We start from the raw sequence: 23,683 nt of genomic DNA on the forward strand, positions 1-23,683 counted from the left end.
GCATTCGATAAGGTGCCACACAAGAGGTTATTACACAAAATTAGGGCTCATGGAATTGGGGGTAATATATTAGCATGGATTGAAGATTGGTTAAAGGACAGAAAACAGAGAGTAGGAATAAACGGGTCACTTTTGGGTTGGCAGGCTGTATCGAGCGCGGTACCACAAGGATCAGTGCTTGGGCCTCAGCTATTTACAATCTATATCAATTAATTATATGAGGACGGCCGAGTGTAATGTATCCAAGTTTGCTGACGATACAAAGCTAGATGTGAAAGTAAGTTGAGAGGAGGGCTCAAAGAGGCTTCAAAAGGATATAGACAGGTTAAGTGAGTGGCCAAGAACATGGCAGATAGAAAATAATGTGGAGAAATGTGAAGTTATCCACTTTGGTAGGTAAATTAGAAAAGCAGATTATTTTTTAAATGGAGAGTGGGAAATGTTTGTATTCCGAGGGACCTGGGTGTCCCTGTACACAAATCCCTGAAATTTAACATGCAGGTATAGCAAGCAATTAGGAAAGTAAATGGTATGTTAGCCTTTATTACAAAAGGATTGGAGTATAAGAGTAAAGAAGTCTTACTGCAATTACACAGGGCCTTGGTGAGACCACACCTGGAGTATTGTGTACAGTTTTAGTCTCCTTACCTAAGGAAGGATATACTTGCCATAGAGGGAGTGCAACGAAGGTTCACCAGACTGATTCCTGGGATGGGGGGATTGTCCCATGAGGAGAGATTGAGTAAACTAGGCCTATATTCCCTAGAGTTTAGAAGAATGAGAGGCGATCTCATTGAAATAGAACATTGTTAAGGGACTTGACAGGGTAGATGCAGGGAGGATGTTTCCCCTGGCTGGGGAGTCTAGAACTAGGGGTCAAAGTCTCAGAATAAGGGGTCGGCCATTTAGGACTGAAATTTCTTCACTCGGAGGGTGGTGAATCTTTGGAATTCTCTACCCCAGAGAACTGTGGAGGCTCAGTCGTTGAGTAAATTCAAGACAGAGATCGATTTGCACATTCTCCCCGTGTTTGCGTGGGTTTCCTCCGGGTGCTCCGGTTTCCTCCCACAGTCCAAAGATGTGCGGGTTAGGTTGATTGGCTATGATAAATTGAGCCTTAGTGTTAGGGGGATTAAATACGTGGGGTTACGGGGATAGGGTGGGATATGTGTTGGTGTAGGGGTTACGGGGATAGGGTGGGATATGTGTCGGTGCAGGCTCGATGGGCCGAAATGGCCTCTATCTGCACTGTGGGGTTTCTGTGATTTCTGTGTGATTCTGTGATACAGGGCTTATATTGAGCCACTGAATTCAACAGGGGCAGTTTGCATTAACAGTGTGGGAAAGGCATGAACCAAGCCCGAGGGGATCACCACCGGCACCTCTCAAGGAAAGTGTGGGACATGGCGGGTCGGGAACAGATACAACAACAGGTATTGTGTGGGTCTAGACTACGTGTCAGCAGGGCATTCACCCCTGGGACTATCACAACTGAGCCCGATACTCTCCTCCTCAATTAACTATAATCTTCCAAAGTTCTGTCGATTCAGGAACTGTTCCTTTAGATTGGAAAATTGCGCATGTCACTCCACTATTTAAAAATAATGAGAAACCAGGGAATTATCGACCAGTTAGCCTAACATCTGCTGTCGGGAAATTGCTAGAGTCTATAATTAAGGATAGAGTGACTAAACACCTTGAAAATTTTCAGTTGATCAAACCTGATTGCATTTTTTGAAGAGGTGACTAAAGTAGTGGACGGGGAAATGTCTATGGATGTTATATATATATGGACTTACAGAAGGCATTTGTTAAAGTCCCACATAAGAGTCTGCTAAGTAAAGTAGAAGTCCACAGAATTGACCTGGTTAGGAAACTGGCTGAGCGACAGGAGACAGGCAGTAGGGATAATAGGTAGGTTGGCAGGAGATGACTAGTGGTGTCCCGCAGGGATCCGTGTTGGGGCCTCAACTATTCACAGTATTTATTGACGACTTAGATGATGGCATAGAAAGTCATACAGGAAACTTTGTGCTATCCGGCACCGACGGGACCGAGCTGTTGCCATCCCATCAAAACTGCCGGACAAACCAGCGCTAATGTTGAAACATACGGAGATTTTGAGCTCCGTATCTGGCAACAAACCCTGTTACTTAGCAACAGCTTCTAAACAGTCGGCCGTACCTTGCAAGCATCTCTGTAGCTTAGCAACAGCTTCAGCGAGACCTTGCAGAGCCTGACTGGTGAAAAAAAAGCAACGAAAAGAAAAAAAACCTAACGAAACGGCTCCTGATTTTTGCTGGTGGCTCGAGCATTCTGGACAGTTAACCTCCGGATAAACCAAAGTTTCCTGTATATCCAAATTTGTCGATGACACAAAGATAGATGGCATTGTGGGCAGTGTAGATGGAAGCATAAAATTACAGAGGGATATCGACAGATTAAGTGAATGGGCAAAGCTGTGGCAAATGGATTTCAATGTAAGTAAATGCGAGGTCATCCACTTTGGACCTAAAAAGGATCGAACAGGATACTTCCTAAATGGTGAAAGACTAAAAACAGTGGAGGTCCAGAAAGACTTGGGGGTCCAGGTACATAGATCATTAAAAAGTCATGAACAGGTACAGAAAATCATCAAAAAGGCTAATGGAATGCTGGCCTTTATATCTAGAGTTCTAGAATCCAAGGGGGTAGAAGTTATGCTGCAGCTGTACAAAACCCTGGTTGGACCACACCTGGAGCACTGGGAGCAGTTCTGGGCACCACACCTTAGGAAGGATATATTGGCCTTGGAGGGAGTGCAGCGAAGGTTTACCAGAATGATACCCGGACTCCAAGGGTTAAGTTACGAGGAGAGATTACACAAATTAGGGTTGCATTCCCTAGAATTTAGAAGGTTAAGGAGTGATCTGATCGAAGTTTTCAAGATATTAAGAGGAACAGATAGGGTAGATAGAGAGAAAAACTATTTCCGCTGGTTGGGGAGTCTAAGACTGGGGCCATAGTCTAAAGATTAGAGCCAGACCTTTCAGGAATGAAATTAGGAAACACTTCTACACACAAAGTTTGAAGGTAGAAGTTTGGAACTCTCTTCCGCAAATGGCAATTGATGCTCGATCAGTTGTTAATTTTAAATCTGAGATTGATAGATTTTTTGTTAACCAAAGGTATTAAGGGATATGGGCCAAAGGCGGGTATATGGAGTTAGATCGCAGATCAGCCATGATCTCATTGAATGACGGAACAGGCTCGAGGGGCTGAATGGCCTCCTCCTGTTCCTATGTTCCTAATGGGCACACGAACACACTTTCTGACAGGGGAACCCTGGCTGATTTTTCCCCTGCTAACCCAGGAGCAGTGAGGTCAATTGGAGCACCCCCACTACTGATGGTTGAGATCAGCTAATGCTGCAGAGACCGGGAATGCCACATGGAACCTTCTGGTCTGCACAGCTCAGCAACACACTGCCATTACCAGTTATCAGGGCGGACTGTAACAGATAAGTTAATAGGGAGCCCCTCTTCACAAGCTGCTGTTCGTTTTCATCGAGACTGAACAGGTGCACAGAAATCCTCATTGCATCTTTAGCTATTACTTGCTTGCCACATAGTAAGTGACCTGGCAAGTGTCAGGATCCCATCATAAGTATCACAGCCGTGGGGGTCACAGAATACTACAGTGCACAATGAAACCCGTCTATAATAGCCCCATATGGCTTCAGGTTAGCTGTCATTCGATCATTGTAAACCAATGGATTTTAAAGCCAGTTTCACTGGGTGACAGTTTTATTTTTTCTCACTTTAAAGTTTGGAATTTAAACACTGCTTACCACCAGCTCGAGTCTTCTTATCTGTAAAAACACAAATCGTCAGATAATTAAACAGTGGAACTACTTCTATCAGCATTTTCAGTGCAATGAAACAGCAAGTGTGTAAAATTTTCGCACTCTGTCCACTTGAACAGTGAAAGGTTCCCAAGCCGGACAACTCTCGAATCTGTCTTCCCAAATGCAGGCTGCACCTGGAGGGAGCACACCGGGGAGAAGTACTGCTGGGTACAGGTCTGTCACTGGGGGTAGTGGCAGGAACTTGAGGGTGATTTTTTGCATTGTGCATTGTCCCCAGAACCCTGAATAAGGGCAGTAACAGCACCGTGATGCACACCAAGTTTAAAACGGCGGCCGATCAGAGAGGACACACCAAAGAGCATGTCTGATAGGCGTAATAACAATCTCGCACCACTGTTTGAGGAAGAGAGAGTTCTCCTACTCTCAATGAATGCCACTAAAAAGACTAACTGGTCATTCATCTCGGGTGAGATTCATTGGGCCCTCAGTACCATCTGACATGCAACAGCAGCGAACTACTCCAGCTGACCCCTGCAATCTCTCTCTCGCTGACTCCTGCGATCTCTCTCTCTCGCTGACCCCTGCGATCTCTCTCGCTGACCCCTGCGATCTCTCTCTCGCTGACCCCTGCGATCTCTCTCTCGCTGACCCCTGCGATCTCTCTCTCGCTGACCCCTGCGATCTCTCTCTCGCTGACCCCTGCGATCTCTCTCTCGCTGACCCCTGCGATCTCTCTCTCGCTGACCCCTGCGATCTCTCTCTCGCTGACCCCTGCGATCTCGCTCTCGCTGACCCCTGCGATCTCGCTCTCGCTGACCCCTGCAATCTCTCGCTGACCCCTGCAATCTCTCGCTGACCCCTGCAATCTCTCTCGCTGACCCCTGCAATCTCTCTCTCGCTGACCCCTGCAATCTCTCTCGCTGACCCCTGCAATCTCTCTCTCGCTGACCCCTGCAATCTCTCTCTCTCGCTGACCCCTGCAATCTCTCTCTCTCACTGACCCCTGCAATCTCTCTCTCGCTGACCCCTGCAATCTCTCTCTCGCTGACCCCTGCAATCTCTCTCTCGCTGACCCCTGCAATCTCTCTCGCTGACCCCTGCAATCTCTCTCTCGCTGACCCCTGCAATCTCTCTCTCGCTGACCCCTGCAATCTCTCTCTCGCTGACCCCTGCAATCTCTCGCTCGCTGACCCCTGCAATCTCTCGCTCGTTGACCCCTGCAATCTCTCTCTCGTTGACCCCTGCAATCTCTCTCTCGCTGACCCCTGCAATCTCTCTCTCGCTGACTCCTGCAATCTCTCTCTCGCTGACCCCTGCAATCTCTCGCTCGCTGACCCCTGCAATCTCTCGCTCGTTGACCCCTGCAATCTCTCGCTCATTGACCCCTGCAATCTCTCGCTCATTGACCCCTGCAATCTCTCTCTCGCTGACCCCTGCAATCTCTCTCTCGCTGACCCCTGCAATCTCTCGCTCGCTGACTTGGCTCGCATATGAAGGACAGTTGTTTGGACGTGACACCGGAGTGCAGCCGTGCCCAAGGTACCAAACCCCAGTAACAGTCAGTGTCTTCAGGAGGAGAAAGGGCATAAAACTGGGGTAGTAAAGCCCGAGTGCCCTGTCCTGCACTGTACGCACCGCACTTTTCTATACACTACAAAGGGGTTGTGGGAATCAGTTTGTGCAAAAACCAGAGGACAAATCTTGCTGGATGTGGAACAGGTGTACGGCAAGTGTACACTGGTGAGTGCAGGCACTCCCAGATCCGTGACACTCCCACCGGCACAGCTACAGTATGTCCAATTCACTGTCCATCTGAAGCTGTCAGCTCCTGTTGGGTTATAGTCCCGTGGGTGTGCACATGACCCAGCAAGGGTCAACACCCAAGGAGTGTAGGAGAATAGAAACTGGACAAAAATATAGTTCCGCCTGATCCAAAATGAACAAAGAAAAGCTTCCACACAGTGACTTTTATTCATTCTTGGGATGTGGGCACCACTGGCAAAGCCAACATTTATTGCCCATCCTTAATTGCCCTCGAGAAGGTGGTGGTGGGCCTTCTGCTTGAAGCACTGCAGTCCGTGTAGCGAAGGTACTCCCACAGTGCTGTTAGGTAGAGGGTTCCAGGATTTTGACCCAGTGACAATGCTTCCAAGTCAGGATGGTGTGTGACTTGGAGGTGGTGGCGTTCCCATGCGCCTGCTGCCCTTGTCCTTCTAGGTGAAGGTTGTGGGTTTGGGAGGTGCTGCCGAAGAAGCCTTGGCATCCTGTAGCCACAGTGCACAAGGAATAGGGAATCTTACTGCACAGAAGGATGTAGCCATTCGGCCCAACGTGCCTGTGCCAGCTCTCTGAAAGAGCTACGAATTAATCAGACTACCCTGCTCTTTCCCCATAGCCCTGCAAATGTCTCCTTTTCAAGTATATATCCAATTCCCTGTTGAAGGTTACTGCTGAAACTGCTTCCGTCAGCACCTCAGACTCGCACCCAAGCTTCAGCCAGTGCCGCACTGCCAGCTGCTGGAGGTGCGAGAGTGGCCCTCGGAACAGCACCAGGCTGCAGGTGGCTGGCAACACCTAGCTTCAGCCCAGCCACTCTCAACATGCTCGCCCTGGCAGGAGCGCTCATCTTTAACTGGTTGCTTGTTGCAGGATATACTGCAATCTCACGGGCCTTTCATTTTACAAACATTAGAACCAAGTGCCACCACAATGCACCAGCCTGAGCGTTCTCTGCCAAAAACCGCACGATTCTTCAACGAAACCGCACAACAGTGAAAAGCTCGAGTACTTACGGATGTCTCGAAAGTGCAGAATAAGCCTCGCCACCAGACTGAGATACTCTTCCTGTTGGAATACAGAACAGAATGACAGAAACTCAACCTGTACTCCGCTGTTCTAATAATATATATCCCGGTATTCTATTAGTTTCTTAACCGTTTCTCAACAGTGGCAGTGATGTCATGGGCTGGTCCCTTTCCAAGTCTCCCTGTACTGATTCTACTCCAGTCACTCAACGTTGCCATTTCTCTGTCCTGTAGCACAGCCGTTGCCTGAAATACATGGAAACAGGCTATTCCAGTCCGTGTCAACATTTGCTCTCCACGTAAGCAAAAAGTCCTAATCACATTTACCAGCCCTGCTCCCATATCGCTTCATCCCTCTTTCCTTCATGCACCTATCCAGGGACTTGAGCACATAAAGCTAGGCTGACACTCCAGTGCAGTGCTGAGGGAGTGCTGCACTGTCGGAGGTGCCGTCTTTCTTGAGGAACCTCTGGCCACCATCTTCTAATCCTCCTTGGATACGGGAGTGGCGCCAGAGGACTGGGGAATAGCAAATGTTAGACCCCTGTTCAATAAAGGAGGGAGGGATAAACCTGGCAACTACAGGCCAGCCAGCCTAACATCAGTGGTGGGGAAACTTTTAGAGACAATAATCCGAAACAAAATTAATTGGTATTTGAAAAAGTATGGGTTAATAAATGAAAGTCAGGACGGACCTATGAAGGGTAAATCATGTTTGACTAACTTGATTGAGTTCTTTGACGAAGAGGGTTGATGAGGATAGTGTGATTGATGTGTATACACGCTTTCAAAAGTTATTGACAAAGTACCACATAATAGACATGTTAACAAAATTAAAGCACGTGGCATTAAAGGGACAGTGACAACGACAGCATGGACACAAAATTGGCTAAGGGACAGAAAGCAGGGATGAACGGTTGTTTTTCAGACTGGAGGGAAGTAAACAGTGGTGTCCCCCAGGGGTCGGTACAGGAAACTTTCTGGTAGCCGGCACTGACGGGACCGAGCTGGTGCCGTACCATCAAGGCTGCGGTAGAAACCAGCGCTAATGTTAAAACATACGGAGCTTTTCAGCTCCGTGTGAATCAACAAACCCTGTTGCTTAGCAACAGCTTCAAAATAGTTGGCCGCAGCTTAAAAGCGTCTCTGTAGCTAAGCAACAGCTTCAGCTAGACCTTGCAGAGCCTAACTGGAAAAAAAAGCAACGAGAAGTAAAAAAAACTTATAGGAAACAGCTCCTGAATTTTGCTGGTAGATAGAGCTTTCCGGACTTTTAACCTCCGGTTAAACGAAAGTTTCCTGTATTAGGACCACTGCTCTTATTGATATATATTAATGGCCTGGACTTGGGTACACAGGGCATCATTTCAAATGTGCAGTTGACACAGAACTCAGAAATGTAGTAAACACTGAGGAGGAAAGCAACAGACTTTAGGAGGACATACAGACTGGTGAAATGGGCAGACACATGGCAGGTGAAATCTAACACAGAGAAATGTGAAGGGATACATTTTGGAAGGAAAAATGAGAGGAGAGGCAATATGAGCTAAATGGTACAATTTTAAAGGGGGTGCAGGAACAGAGAGACCTGGGGGGGTATGTACACAAATCTTTGAAGGTGGCAGGACAAGTTGAGAAGGCTGTTAAAAAAGCATATGGAATACTGGTCTTTATAAATAGAGGAATAGAGTACAAAAGCAAGGAAGTTACGCTAAACCTTTATAAATCACTGGTTAGGCCTCAGCTGGAATATTGTGTTCAATTCTGGGCACCGCACTTTAGGAAGGTGTCAAGACCTTGGAGAGGGTGCAGAGGAGATTTACCAGAATGGTACCGGGGATGAGGAACTTCAGTTATGCGGAGATGCTGGAGTTGTTCTCCTTGGAGCAAAGAAGAGGCGATTTGATAGAGGTGTTCAAAATCATGACTGGTTTTGCTGGAGTAAATAAGGAGAAACTGTTTCCAGTTCTAGAAGGGTCGGTAATCAGAGGACACAGATTTAAGGTGATTGGCAAAAGAACCAGCGGCGACATGAGGAAACAATTTTTTTACACGAGTTGTTGTGATCTGGAATGCGCTGCCTGAAAGGGCGGTGGAAGCAGATTCAATAGTAACTTTCAAAAGAGAATTCGATAAATACTGGAAGGGAAAAACTTACAGGCTATGGGGAACGAGCAGGGGAGTGGGATTAATTGGATCGCTCTACCAAAGAGCAGGCACAGGCACGATGGGCCAGAGGGCCTCCTTCTGTGCTGTATCATTCTATGGCTCTGTGATACCAGCTCACCATTAACTCTTGGCTTTTATATTCTATACCTTGTGATAAAACTTGGAATTTCTGCAGATTGTTTACTGCATCATCTGTTTCTACTGTTTCCTCCATTTTGGGATTGTTTGCAAATATGGTTTTAGTATTCAGGTCACTCGAAAAATCATGGGAGGAGGGCGAGAGCGTAATGAAAAGTATTCGGTAGCTCCGTGTTCCTCAGGATCTGTAACCCCCAACCCCGCACCCCAAAAAGCGCCACGTTTCTAACCGAGCCCAGCACGTTCTGGGGCCGACTCACTTACCCTGGTCTTTGCTTTCATGAAAACGTGGTTCTCCATATCTTTGCTGGATTTGGTGATCGGAGTCCCGGCTGACCGCATGGCCTCGTCTCTGCAACACAGGTAAAGAAAAACAGCGGTCAGAGGCGGCTGGGCTTCCCGCACTACGCTGAACGGGGGCAGGCTGGTCTTAGAGTCACTGTGGGAAATCCCACAGCTTTCTTTCCAAAACCAACTGCACTGTATCCAGGAAAGGGTTTGTGTTTTCAGCTGCTATCCTAGCTAGACCTAGTCTACTCAATCTCTCTTCCCGTGGGCTATTCTGGATGGAGTTCGCGATAATACTCTGGTTTAAACCGAGAATCACCCATTAAAACGTAACCTAAGAAACAGGAGCAGCAGTAGCCCTTTCAGCCCTTCAAGCCCGCCATTCAATAAGATCACGGCTGCTCTTCTACCTCATCTCCACCTTCCCGCACTCTCCCCATATCCATCAATTCCCTTAATATCTAAAAATCTATCAATCTCTGTCTTGAGATACTCAACGACTACGCATTCACAGCCCTCTGGGGTAGAAAAATTCCAAAGTTTAACAACCCTTTGAGCAAAGAAATTTCTCATCTCAGTCCTAAATGGCCGACCCCTTATTCTGAGACTGTGACCCCGTGTTCCAGACTCCCCAGCCAGGGGAAACATCCTCCCTGCATCTACCCTGTCAAGTCTCTTAAGAAATTTATACATTTCAATGAGATCATCTCTCATTATTCTAAAATCTAGAGAATATAGAACTAGTCTACTCAATCTCTCCTCACAGGACAACACCAAACCCCCCCCCCTCCCCACCCCAAGAATTAGTCTAACGAACCTTTGTTGCACTCTCTCTAATGCAAGTATATCCTTCCTTAAGTACACGGTACTCCAGGTGTGGTCTCACCAAGGCCCTATATAATTGCAGTAAGGCTTCTTTACTCTTATACTCCAATCCTTTTGTAAGAAAGGCTAACATACTATTTGCTTTCCTAATTGCTTGCCGTAGCTGCATATTAACTTTCAGTGATTCGTGTACAAGGACATCCAGGTTCCTCTGAATACCAACATTTCCCAATCTCTCATCATTTCAAAAAAATTCTGCTCTATTTTTTCTACCAAAGTGGATAACTTCACATTTCTCCACATTATACTCTATCTACCATGTTCTTGCCTTATCACTTAGCCTCTTTACATCTTCCTCACAACTTACTTTCCCACCCAGCTTTGTATCAGCAGCAAACTTGGATACATTACACTCGGTGCCCTAATTTAAGTCATTGATATCGATTGTGAATAGCTGAGGCCCCAGCACTGATCCTTGCGGTACCCCAATAGTTACAGCCTGTCAAGCCGTAAATGAGCCATTTATTCCTACTCTCTCTTTTCTGTCCATTAGCCAATCCTCAATCCATGCTAATAGATTACCCCCAATCCCATGAGCCCTAATTTTGTGTAATAACCTCTCGTGTCACCCCTTATAGAATGCTTTTTGAAAATCCAAACATACGACATCCACTGGTTCCCCCTCATCTACCCTACTAGTTTGTGTGTCAGCTGTGGCTCAGTGGGCAGCACTCTCGCCTCTGAGTCAGGAGGTTGTGGGTTCAAGTCACACTCCAGGGACTTGCGCACATGAAACTAGGCTGACCCTCCAGTGCAGTGCTGAGGGAGTGCAGCACTGTCGGAGGAGCCGTCTTTTGGATGAGATGTTAAACCGAGGCCCCGTCTGCTCTCTCAGGTGGACACAAAAGATCCCATGGCACTATTTCGAAGAAGAGCAGGGGAGTTCTCCCCGGCGTCCTGGCCAATATTTATCCCTCAACCAACATCACAAAAACAGATTACCTGGTCATCATCACAGTGCTGTTTGTGGGAGCTTACTGTGCGCAAATTGGCTGCTGCGTTTCCCACATTAAAACAGCGACTACATTCCAAAAAAGTACTGCATTGGTTGTAAAGCGCTTTGAGACGCCCAGTGGTCGGGAAAGGCGCTATATAAATGTAAGTCTTTCTTTCTAGTTGCAACCTCAAAACATCGAACAGGTCTGTCAAACACGATTTCCCTTTCAGAAATCCGTGTCGACTCTGCCCAATCATGTTATGATTTTTTAAACTGCCCTGTTACCACGTCCCTAATAACAGATTCTAGCATTTTCCCTACTACGGATATCAGGCTAACTGCTCTATAGTTCCAGGTTTTCTCTCTCCCTCCCTCCTTTCTTGAACAGCATTTGCTACCTTTAAATATGCGAGGACCGTTCTAGAATCTTGGGAATTCTGGAAGATCAAAACCAATGCATCCACTATCTACATAGCCACCTCTTTTAAAGCCGAGGATGGAGGCCATCAGGTCCAGGGGATTTGTCGGCTTTTAGTCCCGTTAATTTCTCCAGTACTATTTCTTTACTCATACCGATTTCTTTAAGTTCCTCATTCTCACTAGACCCTTGGTTCCCCACTATTTTCGGAATGTTTCTTCCGTGAAGACAGATACAAAGTATTTGTTTAATGTCTCTGCCATTTCCTTATTCCCCATTATAATTTCTCCTGTCTCTGCCTGTAAGGGACCCATGTTTACTTTCAGCTACCTATAGAAGATTTTACAATCTGTTTTTATGTCTCTTGCTAGTTTACTCGTCTTCTATTTTCTCTCGATGAATTTCCTTTGCTGAATTCTAAAATCCTCCCAATCCTTATGCTTAATACTCTTTTTGGCAACATGAAAAGCCACTTCCTTTAATCTAATACCATCTTTAACTTCTCTCGTTAGCCACGGTTGGACCATTTTTCCCGTGGGGTTTTTATTCCTCAACGAAATGTATATTCGTTGCAAATTATGAATTCTTTCTTTAAATGTTTGCATTGCTTATCTACAGTCATATCTTTTAATCTAGTTTCCCAATCTACCTTAGTCAACTCGCCCCTCATACCCAGGTAGCTTGCTTTGTTCAGATTTAAGACTCTAGTTTCGGCCTAACTAAATCTACCATATATCATGTTATGATTACTCTTCCCCAGAGGCTCCTTTACGACAAGGCTATTAATTATAATAATACAAGATCTAAAATAGCCTGCTCCCTAACTGGTTCCTCGACATACTGATCTAGAAAACTATCTTGATTGCATTCCATGAACTCTTCCTCTGCACTATTACTGCAAATTTGGTTTGCCCAGTCTATATGAAAATTAAAGTCTCCCATTATTACTGTATTACCCTTGTTACATACGCCCCTAATTTCCTGATTTATACCCTGCCCTACATTACAACTACTGTTTGGGGGTCTATAAACAACTCCCAGCAATGTTTACTGCCCCTTGCTGTTTTTTAGCTCCACCCAAACTGATGCTATATCTTGATTTTCGGAGCTAAGATCCTTTCTCTACTGTCTTTATCCCATCCTTTATTATTGGGGCTACCCCGCCCCCCCTTTTTCCATTTTGCCTATCTCTTCTAAAAGAGAAGTATCCTGGAATATTTAGTTTCCAACCCTGGTCACTCAGCAACCACGTCTCCGTAATGGTTATTAAATCAAACCCATTTATTTCTATCTGTGCTATTAATTAATCTGTTTTGTTGAGAATGCTTCACGCATTCAGATATAGTGTCTTTAGTTTGACCTTTTTTCTATTTTTCCCTAATGCCCTATTCCCTTTGTTACTCTCTGTCCCTTCCTGACCCACGCTGCTTATTTTTACCCAAAGCTCTACTCTGCTCTGCAGCCTTGACATTTCTCTCATTGCTTTTGAATTTACCCTTTCCTCAATCCTCCCATTCCCCCCTTCATTAGTTTAAAGCCCTATCTACCGCCCTAGTTATTAGATTCGCCAGGACACTCATCCCAGCCCAGTTTAAGTGGAGCCCGTCCCAACGGAACAGCTCCCTCTTTCCCCAGTGCTGGTGCCAGTGCCACTTGAAGTGAAACCCCTGCCTCCCACACCGCTCTTTGAGCCACGCATTTAACCTTCTAATCTGTTTGTCCCTATGCCAATTTGAGCGTGGCTCAGGTAACAATCCAAGAGATTATTACCTGTGTGGTTCTGTATTTTAATTTGTACCCTAGCTCCTCAAACTCTCTGAGCAGAACCTCATTTCTAGTTCTACCTATGTTGTTGGTTCCTATGTCAACCACGACAACTGGATCCTCCCACTCCAAGTTCTTCTCCAGCCATGAGGAGATATCCTTAATCCTGGCACCAGGCAGGCAACACAGCCTTCGGAACTCTCGGTCGCGGCTGCAGAGAACAGTATCTATCCCCCTGACTATACTGTCCCCTACCACAACTACATTCCCTTCCACTCCCCCCACCCCCACTTGAATGGCCTCCTGCACCATGGTGTCATGGTCAGTTTGCTCATCCGCCCTGCAGGCGTTGCCCTCATCCACACAGGCAGCAAGAACCTCATATCTATTGGACAAGGGCAAAGGCTGAGGCTCCTCCAGCACTGCACCTGGGGTCCCCTTACCTGCCTGAGTTGCAGTCACACCCTCCTGTCCCTGTCCACTAACTTGAGCTGTACCACTACCTAACCTAAGGGGTGTGACTGCCTCCTGGATCAAAGTGTCCAGGTAACTCTCCCCCCCTCCCTGATGCCCCGCAATGTCTGCACCTCAGACTCCAGCTCAACAACTCTGAGCTGAAGTCCCTCGAGTTGCAGACAATTGTCTGGGATCGCAATGCTCTCCACATGCTACAGTTGCGGCACACCCGTCATCCCTATCTAACCTTGTTTTATTTATTTATCTAATAATTAATGTTTATGCATTTAATCAACCTAGCTTATAGTTTTTAAGTTTTTTAAATATTACTTGATCTAGTTTAGGTTATAGGCAGATTAAATTAACTATTTACCTGTAACACGAACCACTACAAGTAATGGAGGCAAAAAGCAGCACCTCCTTCCCCCTCTGCACCAAAATGCCACCCTCACCAAATTCCCAACTTTTACGTTGTTTATAACGCACCCAGTTTATGCCCGCTATACCCAATAATGAAAATTCTCAGACTGGCATTATTAAAATCAGGGGAACAAAAACCTCCCAAAATCCTGTGTCTGAGATCCACAAAAATTAACCTTTTACAAATAAAATCGCAGGCTCATCACAGGCTCTCAACTTGCAGTCTGTCTGAACAGTTCTTTAGCCAATTAATTCAGTGAAGTAATGGTTAAACACTAAACGATGCTCCAGTTATACCACAGCTACCAGCCTCACACTGCTATCCTTGGAGTGCAATGGGCAATCAGCAGACCGGGAGTTATACTGCCCATGCGCATTGCTGCAGGTGGCACTGCCAGCCACTAAGGAGGACCATGCACCCATGCAGCACAGATGCAGATCTCTGCTCTCTGGCAGATTTTTTTAAAATTATGAGTGTGTACGGGCAGGAGCTGTGTAGACCAGGTTCACTTCCTGTCCCTGCTGGCCTTCATTACAAGAGGATTTGAGTACAGGAGTAAAGAAGTCTTACTCCAATTATACAGGGCCTTGGTGAGACCACACCTGGAGTGTTGTGTACAACTTTGGTCTCCTTACCTAAGGATATACTTGCCATAGAGGGAGTGCAACGAAGGTTCACGAGATTGATTCCTGGGATGGCGGGACTGTCGTATGAGAAGAGGCTGAGTAAACTAGGCCTGTATTCTCTTGAATTCAGAAGAATGAGAGGGGATCTCATTGAAGCATACAAAATTATAACAGGGCTTGATAGGGTGGATGCTGGGAGAATGTTTCCCTTGGCTAGGGAGTCTAGAACCAGGGGCCGCTGGGAGAATGTTTCCCTTGGCTAGGGAGTCTAGAACCAGGGGCCACGGCCTCAGGATAAAGGGTAGGCCATTCAGGACTGAGATGAGAAGAAATTTCTTCACACAGAGGGTGGTGAATCTTTGGAATTCTCTACCCCAGAGGGCTGTGGAGGCTCAGTCATTGGGTATATTCAAAACAGAAGTCGATAGATTTCTGACTAGTAAGGGCATCAAGGGATATGCCGATAGGGCCTATGAATGGAGTTGAGGCAGAAGATCAGCCAGGATCTCATTGAATGGCGGAGCAGGCTCGAAGGGTCAAATGGCCTCCTCCTGCTCCTATTCTTATGTTCTGCTGAGTTTGCTTCTCTCACTTCGGGTGCTAATGCCCCAGATTTTGCTGTCAGCAGTGAAGGAGCGGCACTCTCCATTCAGCTCGCCGATGGCTGGCCACAACGTTTTTGCGGGCTTTTGAGCGGAGACTTGCTCGAATCCACCGTCTGATCTAGCGCGGCGTCCTCTACAGGAGGTCTAGGGCAAAAAACACAGCGACACTCTTCAACCAATCCGACTGAAGAATTCTCACTGAGACACGCAGAGTCAAAACCAGGAAGTAAAAAGCAGGAAGTATAAATTAGATTTAAATCATGTACAGAAAGCAGAATAGAGATTGGGAAAGACAGATGGAAATTGAGACAGAAAAAGTAAAAAAGACAAATGTTATTTTAAATCGCCAACACTAATTAACTTCTGACGGAATGAGGCTCCACACTTGTAATAGAGGTGTTGTTTGGCAGTAATTATCACCCCATTAAAGTTTCACTTACTCCTGAATGCACCAGCTCCAACTTTTGCTGGCTTGTTTAGTGGGGAACTAGTGGGCAAGGCCCGCAACTTCACGCCATTGCAGTGATTTCAGTGCCGAGTCAATAGGCGAGGATTGCTACAGCGCACCCTATGGAGGAGCAGGATATCACTGACAGCAACTTCAGGGTTTCCGCGTTTAACTGCGCATGTGCGGACGCCGTTAGTTGCTGTCCGAATTACTCCGTTATAACGGTGAGCGCTAATAGTTTCACTGTTATTATCCACTCAAAATCTGGGCCAATGTGTTTTCTCATCATCCAATACAGCAGAGAAGAGGGGGGGGGGGAATAAGGGGGGGCGAGACGGGGGGGGGGGGCGAGACGGGGGGGGGGGGCGAGACGGGGGGGGGGGGGTGAGACGAGACGAGACGGGGGGGGGGGTGAGACGAGACGGGGGGGGGCGAGACGGGGGGGGGGGGCCAGACGGGGGGGGGGGGGGCAGACCGGGGGGGGGGGGGGCAGACCGGGGGGGGGGGGGGGGCAGACCGGGGGGGGGGGGGGCAGACCGGGGGGGGGGGGGGGGGGCAGACCGGGGGGGGGGGGGGCAGACCGGGGGGGGGGGGGGGGGCCAGACCGGGGGGGGGGGGGGCCAGACCGGGGGAGGGGGGGGGGGGCCAGACCGGGGGGGGGGGGGGGGGGGGAAAAGAGGAGAGACGGGGGATTAGACCGGGGCCTGGGGTTCGGGGTCTGGGGGTCTGGTGGTCTGGTGTCCGGGGGGTCTGGTGTCCGGTGGTCTGGGGGGCCTGGTGTCTGGGGGTCTGGTGTCTGGGGGTCTGGTGGTCTGGTGGTCTGGTGGTCTGGGGGTCTGGTGTCTGGGGGTCTGGGGGTCTGGGGGTCTGGGGTCTGGGGGTCTGGTGTCTGGGGGTCTGGTGTCTGGGGGTCTGGTGTCTGGGGGTCTGGTGTCTGGGGGTCTGGTGTCTGGGGGTCTGGTGTCTGGGGGTCTGGTGTCTGGGGGTCTGGGGGTCTGGTGTCTGGGGGTCTGGTGTCTGGGGGTCTGGTGTCTGGGGGTCTGGTGTCTGGGGGTCTGGTGTCTGGGGGTCTGGTGTCTGGGGGTCGGGGGTCTGGTGTCTGGGGGTCTGGTGTCTGGGGGTCTGGTGTCTGGGGGTCTGGTGTCTGGGGGTCTGGTGTCTGGGGGTCTGGTGTCTGGGGGTCTGGTGTCTGGGGGTCTGGTGTCTGGGGGTCTGGTGTCTGGGGGTCTGGTGTCTGGGGGTCTGGTGTCTGGGGGTCTGGTGTCTGGGGGTCTGGTGTCTGGGGGTCTGGTGTCTGGGGGTCTGGTGTCTGGGGGTCTGGTGTCTGGGGGTCTGGTGTCTGGGGGTCTGGTGTCTGGGGGTCTGGTGTCTGGGGGTCTGGTGTCTGGGGGTCTGGTGTCTGGGGGTCTGGTGTCTGGGGGTCTGGTGTCTGGGGGTCTGGGGGTCTGGTGTCTGGGGGTCTGGTGTCTGGGGGTCTGGTGTCTGGGGGTCTGGTGTCTGGGGGTCTGGTGTCTGGGGGTCTGGTGTCTGGTGTCTGGGGGTCTGGGGTCTGGTGTCCGGGGGTCTGGTGTCCGGGGGTCTGGTGTCCGGGGGTCTGGTGTCCGGGGGTCTGGTGTCCGGGGGTCTGGTGTCCGGGGGTCTGGTGTCCGGGGGTCTGGTGTCCGGGGGTCTGGTGTCCGGGGGTCTGGTGTCCGGGGGTCTGGTGTCTGGGGGTCTGGGGTCTGGTGTCCGGTGTCCGGGGGTCCGGTGTCCGGGGGTCCGGTGTCCGGGGGTCCGGTGTCCGGGGGTCTGGTGTCCGGGGGTCTGGTGTCCGGGGGTCCGGGGGTCTGGTGTCGGGGGTCCGGTGTCTGGGGGTCTGGTGTCTGGGGTCCGGTGTCTGGGGTCCGGGGGTCTGGTGTCTGGGGTCCGGGGGTCTGGTGTCTGGGGTCCGGGGGTCTGGTGTCTGGGGTCCGGGGGTCTGGTGTCTGGGGTCCGGGGGTCTGGTGTCTGGGGTCCGGGGGTCTGGGGTCCGGGGGTCTGGTGTCTGGGGTCCGGGGGTCTGGTGTCTGGGGTTCGGGGGTCTGGTGTCTGGGGTTCGGGGGTCTGGTGTCTGGGGTTCGGGGATCTGGTGTCTGGGGTTCGGGGGTCTGGTGTCTGGGGTTCGGGGGTCTGGTGTCTGGGGTTCGGGGGTCTGGTGTCTGGGGTTCGGGGGTCTGGTGTCTGGGGTTCGGGGGTCTGGTGTCTGGGGTTCGGGGGTCTGGTGTCTGGGGTTCGGGGGTCTGGTGTCTGGGGTTCGGGGGTCTGGTGTCTGGGGTTCGGGGGTCTGGTGTCTGGGGTTCGGGGGTCTGGTGTCTGGGGTTCGGGGGTCTGGTGTCTGGGGTTCGGGGGTCTGGTGTCTGGGGTTCGGGGGTCTGGTGTCTGGGGTTCGGGGTTCGGGCGTCTGGGGTTCGGCGGTCTGGGGTTCGGGGGTCTGGTGTCTGGGGTTCGGGGGTCTGGTGTCTGGGGTCCGGGGGTCTGGTGTCCGGGGGTCTGGTGTCCGGGGTTCGGGGGTCCGGTGTCCGGGGTTCGGGGGTCCGGTGTCCGGTGTTTGGGGGTCTGGTGTCTGGGGTTCGGGGGTCTGGTGTCTGGGGTTCGGGGGTCTGGTGTCTGGGGTTCGGGGGTCTGGTGTCTGGGGTTCGGGGGTCTGGTGTCTGGGGTTCGGGGGTCTGGTGTCCGGGGTTCGGGTGTCTGGTGTCCGGGGTTCGGGGGTCTGGTGTCCGGGGTTCAGGGTTCGGGGGTCTGGTGTCTGGGGTTCGGGGGTCTGGTGTCTGGGGTTCGGGGGTCTGGTGTCTGGGGTTCGGGGGTCTGGTGTCCGGGGTTCGGGGGTCTGGTGTCCGGGGTTCGGGGGCCTGGTGTCCGGGGTTCGGGGGTCTGGTGTCTGGGGTTCGGGGGTCTGGTGTCTCGGGTTCGGGGGTCTGGTGTCTGGGGTTCGGGGGTCTGGTGTCCGGGGTTCGGGGGTCTGGTGTCCGGGGTTCGGGGGTCTGGTGTCCGGGGTTCGGGGGTCTGGTGTCCGGGGGTCTGGTGTCCGGGTGTCTGGGGTTCGGGGGTCTGGTGTCTGGGGTTCGGGGGTCTGGTGTCTGGGGTTCGGGGGTCTGGTGTCTGGGGTTCGGGGGTCTGGTGTCTGGGGTTCGGGGGTCTGGGGTTCGGGGGTCTGGTGTCTGGGGTTCGGGGTTCGGGGGTCTGGTGTTCGGGGGTCTGGGGTCCGGGGGTCTGGTGTCTGGGGTTCGGGGGTCTGGTGTTCGGGGGTCTGGGGGTCCGGGGGTCTGGGGTTCGGGGGTCTGGTGTCTGGGGTTCGGGGGTCTGGTGTCTGGGGTTCGGGGGTCTGGTGTCTGGTGTCTGGGGTCTCCAGTTGGTCTCCAGGCCGCGGCCCGCTCAGCCCCGGAGCGGTTATTTATGAAGCGGCCGCTCCGGTTTCACGCCCCCGCCTGCCGCCCCCGCAGGAGGCCGGGCCCCGGCAGCGAGTCTCAGGAAAGCCCGAGGTTTCCCCCTCCCCCGTGCCTGGGCCCAGGCTCGCTCCCCGGCCCCGCGCTGGATTCGAGGCCGGAGCTGAGGCCCGGGCCCGGGGTTCCCGTCGCGGATCCGCGCCGCTCCCGCACTCACATCTGCGCCACCACTTTCTGCCGGAAGGCGAGGCTCCGCCAGTCGCTGTCGTTCACGTTCACATCCATGGTGCCGCCGGCCTGAGTCACCGAGCAACGCGCAGCCTGACGGGCAGGGCAAGGCCAGGCGCCGCCGCCAGGGGGCGCGCTCTCTCTCCTCCCACCGCCAGGGGGCGCGCTCTCTCTCCTCCCACCGCCAGGGGGCGCGCTCTCTCTCCTCCCACCGCCAGGGGGCGCGCTCTCTCTCCTCCCACCGCCAGGGGGCGCGCTCTCTCTCCTCCCACCGCCAGGGGGCGCTCTCTATCTCTCGCTCTCTCTCTCCTCCCGCCGCCAGGTGGCGCTCAATATTTCCTCCCACCGCCAGGGGGCGCGCACTCTCTCTCTCTCTCTCCTCCCGCCGCCAGGTGGCGCTCAATATTTCCTCCCACCGCCAGGTGGCGCGCAATATCTCCTCCCGCCGCCAGGGGTCGCTCTCTATCTCTCGCTCTCTCTCTCCTCCCGCCGCCAGAGGGCGCTCTCTATCTCTCTCTCTCCTCCCACCGCCAGGGGGCGCTCTCGCCTCCAACCCACAGGTGCCGTTCTCGCCTTCTACCTGCAGGCGGCGCTGCCCCTTAATTTTGAGGTTCTTTCCTCACAGGGGTCACCTTTCTCCAATGAAAAGAATGGAAATTCTCAAAAGAACCTACGGATTTTTAGGAACATGAATATTCCCAGTTCCGCCAACCTGTCTATTTTTAAAGATGGACCACACCTATCCAGTTTCACATCATGTCCCTCAATTACTTCTTCGTGGGAAACAAATGCAATTGTCTTCACCCCAGTTGCACCATCGACTCAACCTAACTTATTCCTAATACCTACTACCCTTTGGGTTAGTTGTCCTCTTAGCCTCAACTTTTCCCATTTAGCCCTGAGCTGAGCTTCCGACCACATATCCGCGTCATAACTAAGACCGACTACTTCCACCTCCGTAACATCGCCTGTTTCCACCCTTACCTCGGCTCATCCGCTGCTGAAACCCTCATCCATGCCTTTGTTACCTCTAGACTTGACTATTCCAACACACTCCTGGCCGGCTTCCCACATTCTGCCCTACGTAAACTTGAGCTCATCCAAAACTCTGCTGCCCCGTGTCCTAACTCGCACCAAGTCCCGTTCGCCCATCACCCCTGTGCTCACTGCCCCGTGTCCTAACTCACACCCAGTCCCGCTCACCCATCACCCCCTGTGCTCACTGCCCCGTGTCCTAACTCACATCCAGTCCCGCTCACCCATCACCCCCTGTGCTCACTGCCCCGTGTCCTAACTCACACCCAGTCCCGTTCACCCATCACCCCCTGTGCTCACTGACCCGTGTCCTAACTCGCACCGAGTCCCGTTCGCCCATCACCCCTGTGCTCGCTGCCCCGTGTCCTAACTCGCGCCGAGTCCCATTCACCCATCACCCCTGTGCTCACTGCCCCGTGTCCTAACTCACACCCAGTCCCGTTCACCCATCACCCTCTGTGCTCACTGCCCCGTGTCCTAACTCGCACCAAGTCCCGTTCACCCATCGCCCCTGTGCTCACTGCCCCGTGTCCTAACTCGCACCAAGTCCCGTTCGCCCATCACCCCCTGTACTCACTGCCCCGTGTCCTAACTCACACCAAGTCCCGTTCACCCATCACCCCTGTGCTCAGCTGCCCGTGTCCTAACTCGCACCAAGTCCCATTCGCCCATCACCCCCTGTGCTCACTGCCCTGTGTCCTAACTCGCACCAAGTCCCGTTCACCCATCACCCCTGTGCTCGACTGCCTGTGTCCTAACACGCACCAAGTCCCTTTCACCCATCACCCCTGTGCTCGCTGACCTACATTGGCTCCTGGTTAAGCAATGCTTCGATTTAAAAATTCTCATCTTTGTTTTCAAATCCCTCCATGGCCTCGCCCTTCCTATCTCTGCAACCTCTTCCAGCCCTGCAATCCTCTGAGATATCTGCACTCGTCTAATTCTGGCCTCTTGCGCATCCCTGATTTTAATCACTCAACCATTGGTGGCCGTGCCTTCAGCTGCCTCGGCCCTAAGCTCTGGAATTCCCTCCCTAAACCTCTCTGACTCTCTTCCTCTCTCCTCCTTTAAGGCGCTCCTTAAAACCTCCCTCTTTGACCAAGCTTTTGGTCACCTATCCTAATATCTCCTTATGTGGCTCGGTGTCAAATTTTGTCTGATAGCGCTCCTGTGAAGCGCCCTGGGACGTTTTACTACATTAAAGGTGCTATATAAATGCAAGTTGTTGTTGTGTGTCCTTCATCACAGTGAACAATGTACCTGGTTTAATTTTGTTAATTCCCTAATCATAAAGCCTTCAATCACATCAGTTTGATGTCTCTTTTCAAAAGAGAATAATCCTAGTATCCTTTAACCTTTCCTCATAAATTAACCTCCTGATATCTAGAATCACCTGTGTTGATTGTTTTCTAATTTACGGAGTGGAAAGGCATTTGACAATCACCAGCTCGCCAGTCTATGTACAATGAAGAACATAATAAAGCACAGAAATAAAAACACAAAATGCTGGAAATACTCAGCAGGTCAGGCAGCATCTGTGGAGAGAGAAACAGAGTTAACGTTTCAGGGCGCTGACCCTTCGACCTGAAACGTTAACTGTTTCTCTCTCCACAGATGCTGCCTGACCTGCTGAGTGTTTCTAGCATTTTCTGTTTTTATTTCAGATTTCCAATATCCCCAGTATTTTGCTTTTGTCTTGAAATAGTTTAATTGCTGTGGAAAAATACAAAGGCAGGAGGACTGGGTAGGGCCAGGTGACACGAGAGACCCTATGGAGAGGGAAAGGAAGGTTAAGTGTCAACCAGTGATAGGTCCAGGGAAGCGCCACAGGTTTGAATTGGAAGTATTGCCAGCAATGCTGGAGAGAGTTAACGTTTCAGGTCGATGACCCTAATAAAGCACAGGTTGGCCCTCATGTTGCATGTGACTGGACTATCAGGAGTGTCTCAGGTTCCCTGCTGAACCACACATCTTGCTCAATGTGTAGGATGGTCTGATCGAACAGACACCGTCAGTTGGTGCACCCACTGTGTGGCTTTTGTGCTTTTCTCCCTCTCTGCTCCGCGTACACAGCCGTTTGTTTCTGAAGTGATGAACACCAGCAGACTTTTTTGGGGATAACGTCTTATCCAAAAGACGGCACCTCCGACACTGCCGCACTCACTCAGCAATGCACTGGAGTGTCAGCCTAGATTATGTGCTCAAGTCCCTGGAGTGGGGCTTGAACCCACGACCTCAGTGGCAAGAGCGCTACCAACTGAGCCATGGCTGACAGTTAAGTTAGCTCTGGGTAGAAAACACGCTTCAGAAGTCTACAGTCCTGTTGTTGAAACAATGGAGCTGTACTCACCGCAATGCTGGACTGGCTGATTCACTTCAGTGATCTTCATTCTGCCTCTAGATGTGTAGAAAGACAGAAAGACCTGCATTTACATAGTGCCTTTCGCAAACTTAGACATCCCGAAGTGCTTTATAGCCAATGAAATACTTTTGGGGCGTAGTCACTGTAGGAAATGCAGCAGCCAAACTACTCAAAGCAAGATCCCACAAGCAGCGACAAGATAATGAGCAGATGATCTGTTTTTTGAAATGTTGATTGAGGGATGACTGGCCAATGGGTTTGGTGCATGTCCATGTGTGGACTGGAAGATGGTGGGTGTTGAATCCGTGATTCTGAGAATATGATGTTTTCCAATAACTAGACGGAGGCTGTAAATTAACAATCAACAGGTGTTTACTGGAGGAGGGTAGTCTAAAGACTAACAGTACAGAGGCATGCTCAAGGCTTATATACAGGTGTGGTCACTGCCGGTACTACAATATACAGGAGCTGTAAAAGTAGTTCTCTCTTAAAGGTACATACACTACAATTCCTCCCCTTTTAGATTAGCAGTACCCATAACATTCAAATAACAGTTAACACTTTAACATGCACATTAAACTGAAATAGTCCATTTATAGATTCAGTCTTTGGGGCGGCTTCCTGATCCTTTCTGGATAGCGCCTTTCCTGAGGTTCTTGTTCTTGGTGCGGAGGCGATTCTGGCCCCCTTTCGTCGGTTAGTTCATCAGCTTCCGATGCTATTGTTTCTGGGGTAGATGCTACCGGTATGTCGGGTTCATCACCAGGTACGCGAGACATGGGGTTGACTCGTTCCTGTGACGCTAGGATCTGGTCGACGTGGCGTCTCACAATGTTCTCCCCGACATCCAC

At 50.9% G+C, this 23,683-nt stretch overlaps 1 protein-coding gene across 4 annotated transcripts in view; it reads right to left on the reverse strand.

Annotated features, from left to right (window-relative positions):
- med15 (mediator complex subunit 15) overlaps nucleotides 1-19,573 on the reverse strand; it is a 146,674-nt gene extending 127,101 nt beyond the window's left edge. For 3 of the 4 annotated variants that reach the window (XM_085962083.1, XM_085962082.1, XM_085962080.1), the window contains exons 1-4: nucleotides 19,425-19,573; nucleotides 9,223-9,310; nucleotides 6,640-6,691; nucleotides 3,830-3,850 (exon numbers count right to left, since the gene is read on the reverse strand). In XM_085962083.1, coding sequence (XP_085818209.1) covers nucleotides 3,830-3,850; nucleotides 6,640-6,691; nucleotides 9,223-9,310; nucleotides 19,425-19,492 — 229 coding nt within the window. In that variant the 5' untranslated portion in view covers nucleotides 19,493-19,573. Of the gene's footprint in view, nucleotides 1-3,829; nucleotides 3,851-6,639; nucleotides 6,692-9,222; nucleotides 9,311-15,798; nucleotides 15,891-19,424 lie in introns of those variants that run through there. The other variant, XM_085962081.1, reaches the window with a different exon arrangement.
- Between the last annotated feature and the right edge of the window lie 4,110 nt (nucleotides 19,574-23,683).

The sequence above is a fragment of the Somniosus microcephalus genome, chromosome 19, assembly GCF_052327205.1.
Source record: "Somniosus microcephalus isolate GS21.2 chromosome 19, FLI_Smic_1.0, whole genome shotgun sequence".
Classification (NCBI taxonomy): Eukaryota; Metazoa; Chordata; class Chondrichthyes; order Squaliformes; family Somniosidae; genus Somniosus; species Somniosus microcephalus.